The sequence below is a fragment of the Boleophthalmus pectinirostris genome, unplaced genomic scaffold (genome assembly GCF_026225935.1).
Source record: "Boleophthalmus pectinirostris isolate CB_2022bp ecotype Guang Dong unplaced genomic scaffold, ASM2622593v1 HiC_scaffold_12, whole genome shotgun sequence".
Lineage (NCBI taxonomy): Eukaryota > Metazoa > Chordata > Actinopteri > Gobiiformes > Gobiidae > Boleophthalmus > Boleophthalmus pectinirostris.
The window spans coordinates 21,471,699-21,484,432 of record NW_026571018.1 but is presented as its reverse complement, the minus strand read 5'-3'; the positions used below and the strand labels follow the sequence as shown (position 1 = coordinate 21,484,432).

Sequence of the window (12,734 nt, the reverse complement as noted above, 5' to 3'; positions counted from 1 at the left end):
TAGAACAGCATGGAATATTAGAAAAGTTGGATTTAATAAATAAAACATTATCTGACTTAATAATTAAAAAAAAAAAAAAATCATAAAAAGAAGTAGTTCCCCTTTGTATCTGACTAAGCAGGCCCATTAAATGGCAATTCTGCAATGTTCTAAATGAAGCCAAAATTGAATATAAAACAGCCTATCCATCTTGCCTCAGTATAAAAATTTCTAGTTTGTCTAGTTCAAAGAGATGTCCATTTTAATACGTACAACATTTTCTGCTGCTGAAACAAAAAAAACAAAAAAAGTATTTATTTAACTCAGTGTTTAGGTTTTCTCTCAAATATATTTGATTTATGCCATATTGTATGTATTAAACAAATTTGGATTTTGTTTTGACAGAATTTGGGGTTCCAGTTCACAGCAGCCCCCCCTCAGACCCCAGCCTCCTCCCCAGTGCCCCCTCTAAACCTGAAGTGATCGAGATCAGCCGCAACTCTGTGTCCCTCACTTGGAAATCCCCTGGCCTTTCCCCCACATCCTACATTATTGAGGCCTTTAGGTTTGTCCCATGCACTTTGTTTCTTAATACATGAGCTGTATTTTTCAAACAGAAAACAGAAATTCTTCTTTTATTCCCTGCAGCAACACCTTAGGCAACAGATGGGTGACTGTTGCAGAGCATGTGAAGACACAGAGCTATGTCTTGAAGAACCTGAAGCCTGGGGCCATCTACCTCTTCATGGTCCGAGCTCTGAATGCTTATGGCCTCAGTGACCCCAGTCCCATATCTGACTCAATAAGGACACAAGGTTGGCATGGACAATCTAATAAAAACACTATGCCTACAAAGAGCAGTATATTTGAAGGATTTGACACTAACCAAATGTGTTTCTTGTTTTTCTGGACAGACGGCAGCTCTACAATCCTGGGCGTGGATCACCGGCACATACAGAGGGAGCTGGGAGATGTAGTGATCCACCTGCACACCCCAACTGTGCTGTCGTCCTCCTCTGTCAGGCTGCAGTGGATGGTAAGAAATAGTGGTGTATTTCAAAGCAGTTCAAATAATTATGTACATTTGGATAATATTTGGGCGACATGTTTTAGTCAAAGTCAAATGCTTCTCACTACCTTTAAAAACATGCAATTATCAATGTTAAAATACAGATTCAGAAGTTTCATTGCCCTCACATTTTTGTAAACCCATAATTACGGTGTCTCCACCATGGTAAACATCTTCGAAATTATATATTATAGCATATTTCCATATTGTTCTTATTCTTATTTTGATTTCACTTTTTTGACTTCACTTTTTCTACTTGTATCTTATGAATAAACAAGGCTAAGGCATCACAGAATACACATGTTTACAGACTCTCATCATTTGAAGAGGCGCTCTGTCATTTTTCTCATGGAGAGTATGCCATCTGCTTGTCTCCATGGATGTTATTGCTTTGGTTTAAATGTTCCACAGTATTACATTAGACATGCATGTATAGCTTTATTTCAATTACAGGTGTTTTTATTGTCAATAAACCTTGAAAAACATGCATTCTTTTTGAGAGCAGGATTGCCTCACCAGAGGTCTGACCTGTAACATGGCCTGGCTCGTTTCATTGCCTTCTTGTCTCCATGACAGTGAATATGCTGTGTAACATTCTGGATATAGCAATAATATATCCATGGAGGCAAACAGGAGACAAATCTGTATGGTATAAAAATGCTGCCCATACTGCCTCAAAGATGAGTCATATGACATTACTCTATTGTACCTTTGTTATAATCAGTCATATTTACACTGTAACTCTTACGGATGTTTATTCATATGCAAAGTTCCTATGAAATAAATAAATATGCTATGCTATGTTACGCTATGCTTTCCTACAAAGAAACATATGCTTTTACCATTACACTACCTTGCATTATGTTGTCTTCTTTATATTCCTCTCAATATCACAGCACCCTCTGCTGCAGTAAACAGTGGGAGTCAGGATAGAACAAGGACACTAGCCTTGTGCAGTTTGACTCAAACCCAGTGAGCTTTCAGAGGTGACCCAGTGCGGTATATTTTCCATCTGGATGCTCCTACAGCAGCCTTTGAACGCATCTCTGGAAACATTTGTGAACATGTGGTTTAGATGCACTCAAGACATAATTTTAAACAGCATACGGCAAGTCGGAAACTATTAATGACCTCATAGTGTGGTTGATGCACAACATAATGTCTGAACGCATGGAAAACCCCTGTAGGATGTACAGTGTAAATATGAAGGCATTCATAAACATTGATATACAAAATCCATTTAACCCAAGATGGGTAGAGTAGCCAGAAATTATTCTCAAGTATGAGTGAAGTTGCTTCAGAATTATTTTACTCAGGTAAAAGTACAATGTAAAAATCCAGGAAATTATTCACGTAAGTGTAAAAAGATTACTAGTCAAGTAATTGTAGAACCATCTGGACTTAATATCTGATTTATAATTTGAGGTTAATGTAAATGGAATGACAAAACAATAAATAATGCACAGCATCTGGTATTTTCAAAGGATACAGCCAGAAATGATAAACTAAATCATATTTGAAGACGTAGTGCAAAAAATAAATGCAAATGCAAAAATGTTTAATTATTTAGTATTGTCAATATACGTTTTTTCAATTATAGATTTATTCAAAGTGGAAAGTCTGTTCAAAACCTTTACTCAAGTAAGAGTACTGTTACTTCAAACAAAATCTAGTACTAAAAGTATGCAATCTATTCAAAGAAGTACAATTTCATAAAAAAATTACTAACTACCCACCTCCGCTTACAACATAAACATACTTTACACTTGTATAGTGCTTTTTGTGACACCCATAAATACAAATACTAGAGATTTAATTGTATTTTTGTTTACTAGGTGGAGCAGCCTTCACTTTACATCCAGGGATATAAAGTACTGTACAGACCCTCAGCAGAGCATGGGCAGCCGGACAGTCAGTGGAGTGTCCTGGAGGTCCGGGCGCTGCAGGAGGACGGAGTGGTCATCTCACAGCTGAAAAAAGCATCCATTTATGAGTTTAAAGTGCGCCCGTTTTTTGATGAGTTCCAAGGAGCCGACAGTGATGTGAAAGTGGTCAAGACATTACAAGAAGGTAGGCAGTCATGTCTTGTCATTCTTTTTTAATGTTTGTGTTGATGGTGAAGGTGAAAGGTGTAGTGGCTGGCAATTTTGAATGATTTTGGAAGCGGGTCAGTCCCCCTCCCACTTATATTCTGCCAAATAAAAAAAGGTTTTGGCATCCTCACATGCAGGCTTGTTCTTATTAACATTGGAATAATGCAGACTGTTGTTGTATTTTCAAATTGTAATATATTGTGTATGTCAGTATAGTACCCTACCCCCTAATTGTGATTGGTAGTTGTCAAGCAAATTGATTCTTCTGTTGCTTTGATTTGTGTACCTTGATGTTAGTGCAAGAGCCATTCTTTAGAAATACAGAAAAATAATGAAGATTGGTTACCCAACTAGCAAATTATAATACATAACTTAAAGTGGCACTTTAATACATTTACATGATTACAACAGAAATATGACAGATTTTAAACAAACAAAACATATTCATTTATCAGTGCCAATTAATATAAGAATATGAGCTCACAAAGTCAGCCTCATATCCATCTGCGCACATTTAGTTGGACATGGGGCAGAATGTAGCATTAATTAATCAACTGAGAGCTTAGAATGTTATAGCTTTCACAAACAAATGTAAAACAATTTAACTTGATAATCCCTGCCTACACAGCCTGACAAAACAGTCCTGACTCATGTGTCTCTTTTGTTCACCTATATTGTACAACATTTTACATGCACAGGCGCAACAATAGTAGCTTTGTCATAAGGGACAAGTCTCCATGGTTAAAGTGTATCCTCATTGTTTCAGCCCCGAGTCGAGCACCCCAGGGTGTTACTGTAACAAAGACTGATGCCAACGGGACTGCCATCCTTGTTGCCTGGAAACCGCCCCCACAACAGGAAGAAACCGGACTCATTCAAGAATACAAGGTACAAACCGACTCTTGTGTTTTACAGTTACGCTTTTGTGTTTCTGTTGTGTCTACTATTATTGCATGTTCCCTCCAGGCTATCACTGTCATCTTCTCACTTCTTTGACAGATTTGGTGCTTGGGTAATGAGAGCCGCTATCATGTGAACCAGTCGGTGGATGGATCAACTCACTCTGTGCTTATTTCAAGTTTGGCCCCTGGAATCCGTTACAGTGTTGAAGTAGCAGCGAGCAATGGAGCGGGCCCTGGAGCCAAAAGTGATGTTACGTTCTTCCAACTTGGTACGAGTCTCAAAAAAGTGCAATATTTCACAATACCACAATATCAGGTTTTTCATTTCTTCACTTTATTGCTGTTGGAGATTGATGGAAGGAGTGATATTTCTCAAATGTGAAATTTATAAAGCAATCCTTATCAAAAGAGCTAATAAAAAAGATCACTAAAGTATTTTTGAAACTACACAGACTGCCTTTAGGGTATATTCAGAATGCAGTGCCTTTATACTTTTTTCTTTTTTTTCATTTAAGCTCTTGTAAACTATACTGTAAAAAATGTGACCTTTAAGATGATTTTATAATAAGCTAAACAGTAACATTTCTGTTGTGTTGTATTTTAAGTGTATCGTTTATTACCTGCATTACACAAAGCACTCGCTCTTATTTTTCATTTACTCACATTATTGTTGTCATCGCTCCACTTGTTTAGACTCTGCTGGTCAGATGATGGACATCACAGAAGCCAGGGACACTCTGTCTCAGATTTCTGATGTGGTGAGGCAGCCAGCCTTTATCGCTGGCATTGGCGCCACCTGCTGGCTCATCCTGATGATTTTCAGCGTGTGGCTTTACCGACACCGGAAGAAGAGAAGTGGCCTCAGCAGCACATACACAGGAATAAGAAAAGGTATCTTATGAAGACTGATGCTCACATTCAAAACAAAGCAACCAATCAGTCATACTAAATTAATTCCAGTATGGTCAGATTGCTGTAAAGGTCACATCTGTTGAAGCGCTGCCATTTTTTACCTGAAAAACCAGCAGATGACTTCTGAGTGATCTTAATGAATAGCCCCTGATAGATAATAGCCAGGGCACATCAAAAAGAGTGAACACTACCAGGCTTTAATCTTCCTTTGAAACACAGACTTCACACGCAAATGAGACACTTTGCATTTGGAAATAATCCCACCGTCAAAAGCTGACCTTTAGCTGCTCATTTCCTCACAAGCTAAACATGTCTCCGTAGCAAGGGCTTGTCAAGCTGCCATTAGCCTATCTGGGACAGCATCACTGGTATTTTCTGCATGTCCCGCGGGTGTCTGTCACAAGAATTAACCTTCACCTACACTGAGTGTCAGTGTCATACACTCAACCACATATGGCTCTTAGACATGTTTGTTTTCTATTTGCTAGAGGTTGATCTACCTGTAAGTTGACCACTAGCAGCATAATGGTACAGAAGATATTGGTTGAGTAGTTTCTCAGTGTGTCAGACACTGTTCATTACACCCAAAGTGCAGAAAAAAAAACGTTTTAATGTACATATACATGGTCTGATTAGAAGCTTGATATATGTTTGGTCTATGAAATATATTTATACAAGGGTTTCACAGTTGATCATCAGTGTATATGTGTACAATGTACACAACTTTTACTACCAAAAACATTGCCTGCAAAGGCCACTATTGTCTGTATACACTTAGTTATTGAATATAGGACAAGAATGCTATACACCTCTCCTTCAGCAATCTCTATCTGTTTTTTTGTTTTTTTTGTTTTTTTACAGTGCCATCTTTTACATTCACTCCTACAGGTATGTATTATGAATTACTGCATGATACTTTTTCACTTGTTCACAAGTTGTAGTCTATCACATAGCAATGAAATTATCTTTATCTTTATCTATCTATTCTAAGTTTTGTGGTAGAAGACGGCACTCTACTACATAATAAAAATACCAAATGTGAATGAAGTTTTAAGCTATTTGCATTTGTATATTTGTTACTTGATACATGCTCCAAGGTTCTAGCAGCTGTTATATTTTAATTTAATTAATAATCAAAATATTGCTGTAAATGTGTCTACAGTCCACATTTGTGGACTTTACAATATAAGGCTTTTTGCTTTATATTTATTGCATTTAGTGTGACAGATACTGGAATAGTTACAGTTATTGTCTTTGACTGACAGTGGCACCCTGAGGACACAGGGTAACTAGGTTATACTGATGTGTTTTTATTTATGTGTATAAATATAGAAAATACTGAACTTTTGATGTCTGTTATTTTTGCTGTTAGTGGTTAAACAACATTGTTTCCCTCTAATTGTGTTGTGCTGCTTTTAGTGAATGCACTGACAATTATTTGTGTTGTCATATAGCACATTAAAGCTCTCATCTTTTAATAGTTATAAGAAGATGCAGTGCAGCGAGACTAGACTTTTGAGTTTTTCCTCTCCATGTTCGCCTGTGCCCCGGGCTGTTCCCTCATTTTGACAGCTCATCAAGTTTGCATGCTTTTTTCTGCTTCACTTTGCAGTTGCCTATCAAAGGGGGGAGTCTGTATGCAGTGCTGGCAGGTAAGAGATATTTTTGTCTTTGTTTTCTGAAATGCATGAACTGCACTTACATAGTTCATCCACTGGGGGGAGATGTCTTACCACTGTGAATTTATAAGAACGTGCCTTTGATGAAAGCAGAGCAATAGGATGGGATTTTGACAACACATCTTCTCTTAATAAAATAAAATAAAGGTTTCAGAATGATGAAAAATTTGAACCCTTGTTTCATCAATAAACAACGTAAAACAAAATGTCATATATTTTAATACTGAAAAGTCCTCAAAATGTTGGTTATAATGCAAAATTATAACCCATAAATATATATATTTAATAGTTCATTAGAATGAAAATGGCGATGACTATTACTTCTTTTAATACCATTAGTACTGTCACTTTTCCCTCAAATAATTACTCACAGCATAAATAAAACCCAATATATAGTTTTTATGTTTTAAAAATTACATTTGATTGACAGCTTTGTCTTGCTTCTTGCACCAGGCCTGGCCTCCTCGGCATGGGAGAGCCCCTCAACCATCTGTGGCTGCCTGAAAACTGGCCAAACGCCTGTGCCAATCACAAAGACTGTAGCATCAACTGCTGCAACAACGGCAATGGCACCAGTGACAGCAACATGACAACCTACAGCCGGCCAGGTCTGCACACACAATGAAAAACATCCCCCTGAATGAAAGAGAAGTGAATGCCTCTAGTGAATTAACACTATTCTCTTTGTCTGACAGCCGACTGCATTGCAAACTACGGCAACCATCCAGACGCCAAGCAACTTGGATCGGAGATGCCCATTTACAGCGATGTCAATTTAGCCAACAAGCTAAATGACATAAAAGCATTCAGTAACTCAAGTTTGTGCTTTGCGAGTCCAACCGGATCTGCCACCTATGAGCCAATCCCCTATGCAACTACACAGCTCATCCAGTCTAACATTAAGAATAAACCAGCCATGGGGGGCGCTATAGGGGAACCAGTGGATATGCCGTGCTGGAAACCTCCTAACCCCCCTCCTATTCCCAAAGAGATTGCAGCACAAATGCAGTACAACATCATGGCTCAGAATATGCTCAATAAAGGTAAGCAAAGCACCCCACTGTAGAAGGTACTGTATACCCAACAAAGCTTAAAAGCATACTGTGGAAAAAAGATAGTAGTTTATATTGCAACCTTAAACTCCTGCCATGGCTACTATTGTTTCTATTGGGCTACTAAACCACTAGGTTAAGGTTAGCAATAGCCTACTTTCCGCTGTTAACTAACAATAAAAGAAAAGATTATAAGGTTCTTACTAGATAAACTCTGTAGAGACTGTCTGCTGTGGTTAGTCATTAAAACTGATGAAGTTTAGGAACAGGGTTATAATTTAGGTTAAAAAAATTGTTATAGTTTATATTAGGGAAATTGTTAAAATGAGGACTAGGAAAATAGAAAAAATAGGGCTTTTCATTTTCATTTTTTATTTATCTTGATTTATACAGGGAGAGCCCACTGAGAGTACCATCTCTACTACTACTCCCTTTTTCATTAGCAGCAGTAACTTTAAAATACCACCCAGCAGCAGCCTTACTTGGTAAAACTGAGCTATGCCATCACTTCCGTCCCTGTGGAGCCAACTATCTAGCAATTACTAGATTTATAATACATTACTTCCTTATTACAGAACATCATTCAGGCGGTGAATTAATCCACCCCAAAACCATCCCGTATAATCGGAGCTTGGACAACAACACTGTGAGCTCCCACCACAGCTCAGACAGAGGCAGCAGTGGCACTTCAGGTAACACAAAAAAACTGACTCATTTTTATATCAAACTTCAAACGTCTGCCTTACTTACCTCAATGTTGTTTTCGCTGCCAGGAAGTCAAAATCAAAAAAAGGCCGGACGTGTTCAGAAGATGCCAAAACATAATGCAGTGAGCTGGGGAGAGGCAGCATCCCCTCCTAATGCATGGGACTGTGATGACTACAGTCTGCCCTTGGAAAACAGGTATAGTCATCATAACATTTTGAAGTGCGATATATATTACTACTGAAAATATTACAAGAAATAACATGAGCTGAACAACCCTAAAGTTGCAAAATTAGTAAACTCTATTCGCAATATATATTGTTAAAATGGCTTGTAAAAATTCATTATTTATTTCACTCTTACCATTTATCACAGTACAAAAAATGTATAATAATAAAATCTCCATTAGTGCAAAGAAAAGGTACACACAATTAATTAATAACGAGTCAATATAGTAATTATCCAAGGTTTACAGGTAAGGAGCAGTAAGATTGGATAATTTTGCTAAAAAGTTTATAGCATTTCCCAATTATCCAAAGGTGGTTCTAGTGAATAAATAATAAAAAACTGAGCTCAATGACAGTAAGAGGACGCTTTTGTTTATGTATGAGCTTTTTGACTTAGCGTCTGACCGGAGTCTTCACCGTCTAAGGCTAATATTTTTAATTGTTTTGACAGCAGAGTATTTTGCAGACAGCAGTACCCTGCTAAGTGACAAAAGAAATCTCCAGTTTCCAGTATTTTCAGGCACACTGTATAATTAATATCATGTGTGAACACCTGCAACCACAACAAAGCCTCATCTTTGTTGACAAGTTTAAACAACACCACTATTTTGAGCTTCTGTGAAAAAACAATAATAGCATAAACAATAATATAATAACTTTGAATTCAATGCATGGCTGTGCATTAATTTTATCTCTGCAAAATCATTATGCAAGACTCTAGCCCAAAGATCACACTGGGGAAGCAGCCATGTGGCTTTAGGGGTAATTTAATAGTATCTCATGTGAAATGACATTTAACTAGTCTGTTAGTCTGTGATTGGGTGCATGTCGTATTGCCCATCCAAGCTTTATAAAGCTAAGGCTAAAGCTGAATGAATGCCTGAATTGTATGTCCATTTCAGTGTGATGAATACGAAAAATACACTCATATTACCCATGGTCATGTCAAAATGTGCTAAAAGCTAATATAGTTCTGGACACTACATACCTTTCATTAATACATCTAGTTTTGACATACATCCAACACTGCCAGTATGCATCAATAACTCAGACAGAGGGGGCTACCATTTATTTCTTTGACATTTCCTTGTGATTGAAATTCTGTATGTTTTGAGTCACAGCTCAAAATTCCATATATTTTCTGTGAGTTTGACTGATGTGCTGCTGCTAGCTACATTGATTCCTGAAAGTTTGACCTTTTCTTTTAGTTATAACCCTGAGGACAGAGCAGAGAGCTGCCCCACTCCTCCAGTGAGGGGCCCGGCCTCGTCTCATTCTGAAGGATCACTACCAATCACCTCCCTGCACAATGGAAATGAACAGCAGAGGTAACTATTATTTTACATGTTAGTATTGTAAAACAAATTTGATATATATGGGTTCCTATTTACTATTATGGAGAAAAAACTACACCAGGACTAAATATGAACCAGCTACAGACTAAACTACAGTAGGTTTAAGTCCAGAATGAACCAGGTGTAAATAAAAAAAATGTTAAACAATTATTAAACCAGGATTAATGAAGTGCCAAACCATAATTTCATCAACAGCATAAATCTTAAACATGAAAAACAGAACTAGTTTATTTTAAACTGTTTGCAGCGAACAGCACACAGCCGTCTCATTTGAACCCAAAGAGCTGCTATCACAGCATATCTGTTCTAGGACAAAACTAATTGTACTTGGAAAAACATGGTACAACCCATTTACCCTTGACTGAACAAGGGATTAAAAGTCTGTTGGACACTTTCAAGTTCAAGTTTTATCTTTTTCTTCTGTATTTCAGCCTTGACACTGATGGTCAAGAGGAAGATGAGGAGGAGTTAGAAGAGGAGGAAGAGGAAGCAGAGCCCACAGAGGCGGTTTACAGCCCACACCACGGTCAACAGCACCCTAAGGCCCACAGAGCCCACTCTTCTCCGTTCAAACTTCTGCACCCAGGGCTGGAGCAAACTCCGGCCTCCAGCACCGGAGAGCTGGACCGCTCCGTGACGGGCTCCATGGTGAACAGCTGGGGCTCAGCCTCAGAGGACAACATCTCCTCAGGCCGCTCCAGTATCGTCAGCACGTCTGAGGGATCATTCTTCACAGACGGGGATTTCAACCAGCCGCTGCCTTCCAACAGGGATTTACTGGGACTACGAATGTGCAGATATACAGAGGACACAGGTGGGAAATCAGGACGAATAAGTGAATATGATTTTGATGTTGTATAGAGCAATAGAAATTTAAGGAATCATGTTCACTAAATCATGTCTGAATTTTGATTATAATCATATAAAAGTCTGCTGTATCTCTGCTGGTCATTTTTTGTTGATTCTCCTTGTCTTGTTAATTACACCTGATGACATTTTATGTACATAAGAATAGCAACAATTTCTGTAACCATACATTCATAATACTGCTATGCTATGCTATTACCATAGTCACGCACTATGTGATTGTTGTGATTGATGGCTCCTTGTGGATGCAGGTGGGAGGCTGCCACGGCCCAGCAGTCCCCTGTCCACCGACAGCAACATGAGTCCTGCTGTTACACATAAGAGACCCCGCAGACATAAACACAACCAGTCTGCTCACGGCTGCCATCCCAAAGACGTCTTCAGTGACGGTACTTTATCATCGCACTTCTGCATATGACTACTGTGCTTGTTTTGTTATTAACCCTAACCCTCTGCTCCGTGTGTGCTCCCCAGACACATGCATGCCTCTCTCCTTCACCAGCCCGGTGTCCCATGAGGACTACAGGGTTAGGGGGGCCACACTGCCGCGCATGGGCTCTGGAGAGGCTCGGGGCAGACGAGGCAGTGCAGGCCCGCAGAGGATCAGAGAGGGGATCTTTGAACAGAGCGAGGGACAAGAAAAGCACAAAACCACAACAGGAGCTAAAGGAAGCAGCAAAAACCGACAGCACTCAGGTAATTACCACTACATTAGCTTCATATTACACTTTCACAATGCAAAGTCTAACCTCTTTTTCCATTGGTGATTCCCAGAATTTGGGGATGTGCCTCTGTACAGTCGCCCCACGTTCCCATTAGGTCAGACACACCGGTCTGAGTCTGACAAGAAATCATCCAGTTTTATGAATGAAGAATCACGGACCAAACAGGGAGGGGATGTGTCGGCAACAACGCAGGCTGGAAGGTAAAAAACTATAATTGGAAGATGGTCGTGTTTTATAATCAGGCTGCGAAAAGGATGTATAGGTAACATTTTGGTAACTACTCCTAATCAAAATTATTAAAGAATGAAGAAAGACTTAATTTATTATCAACATATATTTTATTAAGAATGACTGAGGCCTAATAACTAATTAACCAGTACCCTACCTCCTGAACTTATTCTAAATGTATAAAGTGTAACTAGCGAAACCACTCAATTAAATGTGCTGTTCTTTTCCAGCTCCTGAAAAGATGAGAGGAAAAAGAAGAGGAAAATTGATTCTGTCATTGCTTCAGATGCAGGACATTTATGGCACAGAAAAAAAGGACTGTAAAAGAAACTGCACAAAACCTGCTTTTTTATTTGTCATTAGGTGTTGGAAAAAAAGAGGCTGATCTGTGGACTTGGAGTTGTTATCTCTTTTGGTGCACATGACTGCCGAAGTGAGCTGAATGCACTGTGGTCACGGTCCCACTCACGTTGTCATGACGACTGCCGGATGCAGATGTGTGCTCTTTGCTTGTCGGTTGTCTTGTTCTTTTACTGTAAGTGATATTCAGTCATTACCAGCCATCTTGTAAATTGTTTACTGCCACAGAAGTGCTTCAAAAATCAAATTTTATATAAGTGTTAATGTTTTATAAAGTGATGTACATCTTGTCTTCTAATTATTTGTCCTACTTGGGTTATAAAAGCACAATCACTTAATTTTATTCTATGTTGTTACTGTATAGACTGGCGAAAATCCGTCTTTGGAGTTAAATCATTTTATCTCTTCAATTGAGGCGGATAAAATATTGTATGTTTGGTCAAGTACATCTGAGCTGCTTTCATTCAGATTGGAAATATCTATTGTGTGTAATATGAGAGAGTTGCATGCGGATTCACCTGTAGGAGATTTTACTGGATTTGGGCTACTTTGTCCTCCATTTGGGAAGATGAATAGTCCGG

The 12,734-nt window shown here is 38.6% G+C and overlaps 1 protein-coding gene across 1 annotated transcript in view; it reads left to right on the top strand.

The window, feature by feature from the left end:
- LOC110165054 (roundabout homolog 1-like) overlaps positions 1–12,734 on the top strand; it is a 99,717-nt gene that overhangs the window by 86,617 nt on the left and 366 nt on the right. The window contains exons 12-30 of the mRNA XM_055148550.1: positions 385–544; positions 628–794; positions 894–1,015; positions 2,884–3,118; positions 3,908–4,029; positions 4,141–4,312; positions 4,737–4,934; positions 5,817–5,843; positions 6,568–6,607; positions 7,088–7,242; positions 7,330–7,677; positions 8,262–8,378; positions 8,460–8,589; positions 9,827–9,946; positions 10,405–10,787; positions 11,092–11,229; positions 11,315–11,536; positions 11,615–11,765; positions 12,024–12,734. The exon at positions 12,024–12,734 is cut by the window's right edge and continues 366 nt beyond it. Of these exons, the coding sequence (XP_055004525.1) occupies positions 385–544; positions 628–794; positions 894–1,015; positions 2,884–3,118; positions 3,908–4,029; positions 4,141–4,312; positions 4,737–4,934; positions 5,817–5,843; positions 6,568–6,607; positions 7,088–7,242; positions 7,330–7,677; positions 8,262–8,378; positions 8,460–8,589; positions 9,827–9,946; positions 10,405–10,787; positions 11,092–11,229; positions 11,315–11,536; positions 11,615–11,765; positions 12,024–12,030 (3,014 nt within the window). The 3' untranslated portion in view covers positions 12,031–12,734. The remainder of the gene's footprint in view (positions 1–384; positions 545–627; positions 795–893; positions 1,016–2,883; positions 3,119–3,907; positions 4,030–4,140; positions 4,313–4,736; positions 4,935–5,816; positions 5,844–6,567; positions 6,608–7,087; positions 7,243–7,329; positions 7,678–8,261; positions 8,379–8,459; positions 8,590–9,826; positions 9,947–10,404; positions 10,788–11,091; positions 11,230–11,314; positions 11,537–11,614; positions 11,766–12,023) is intronic.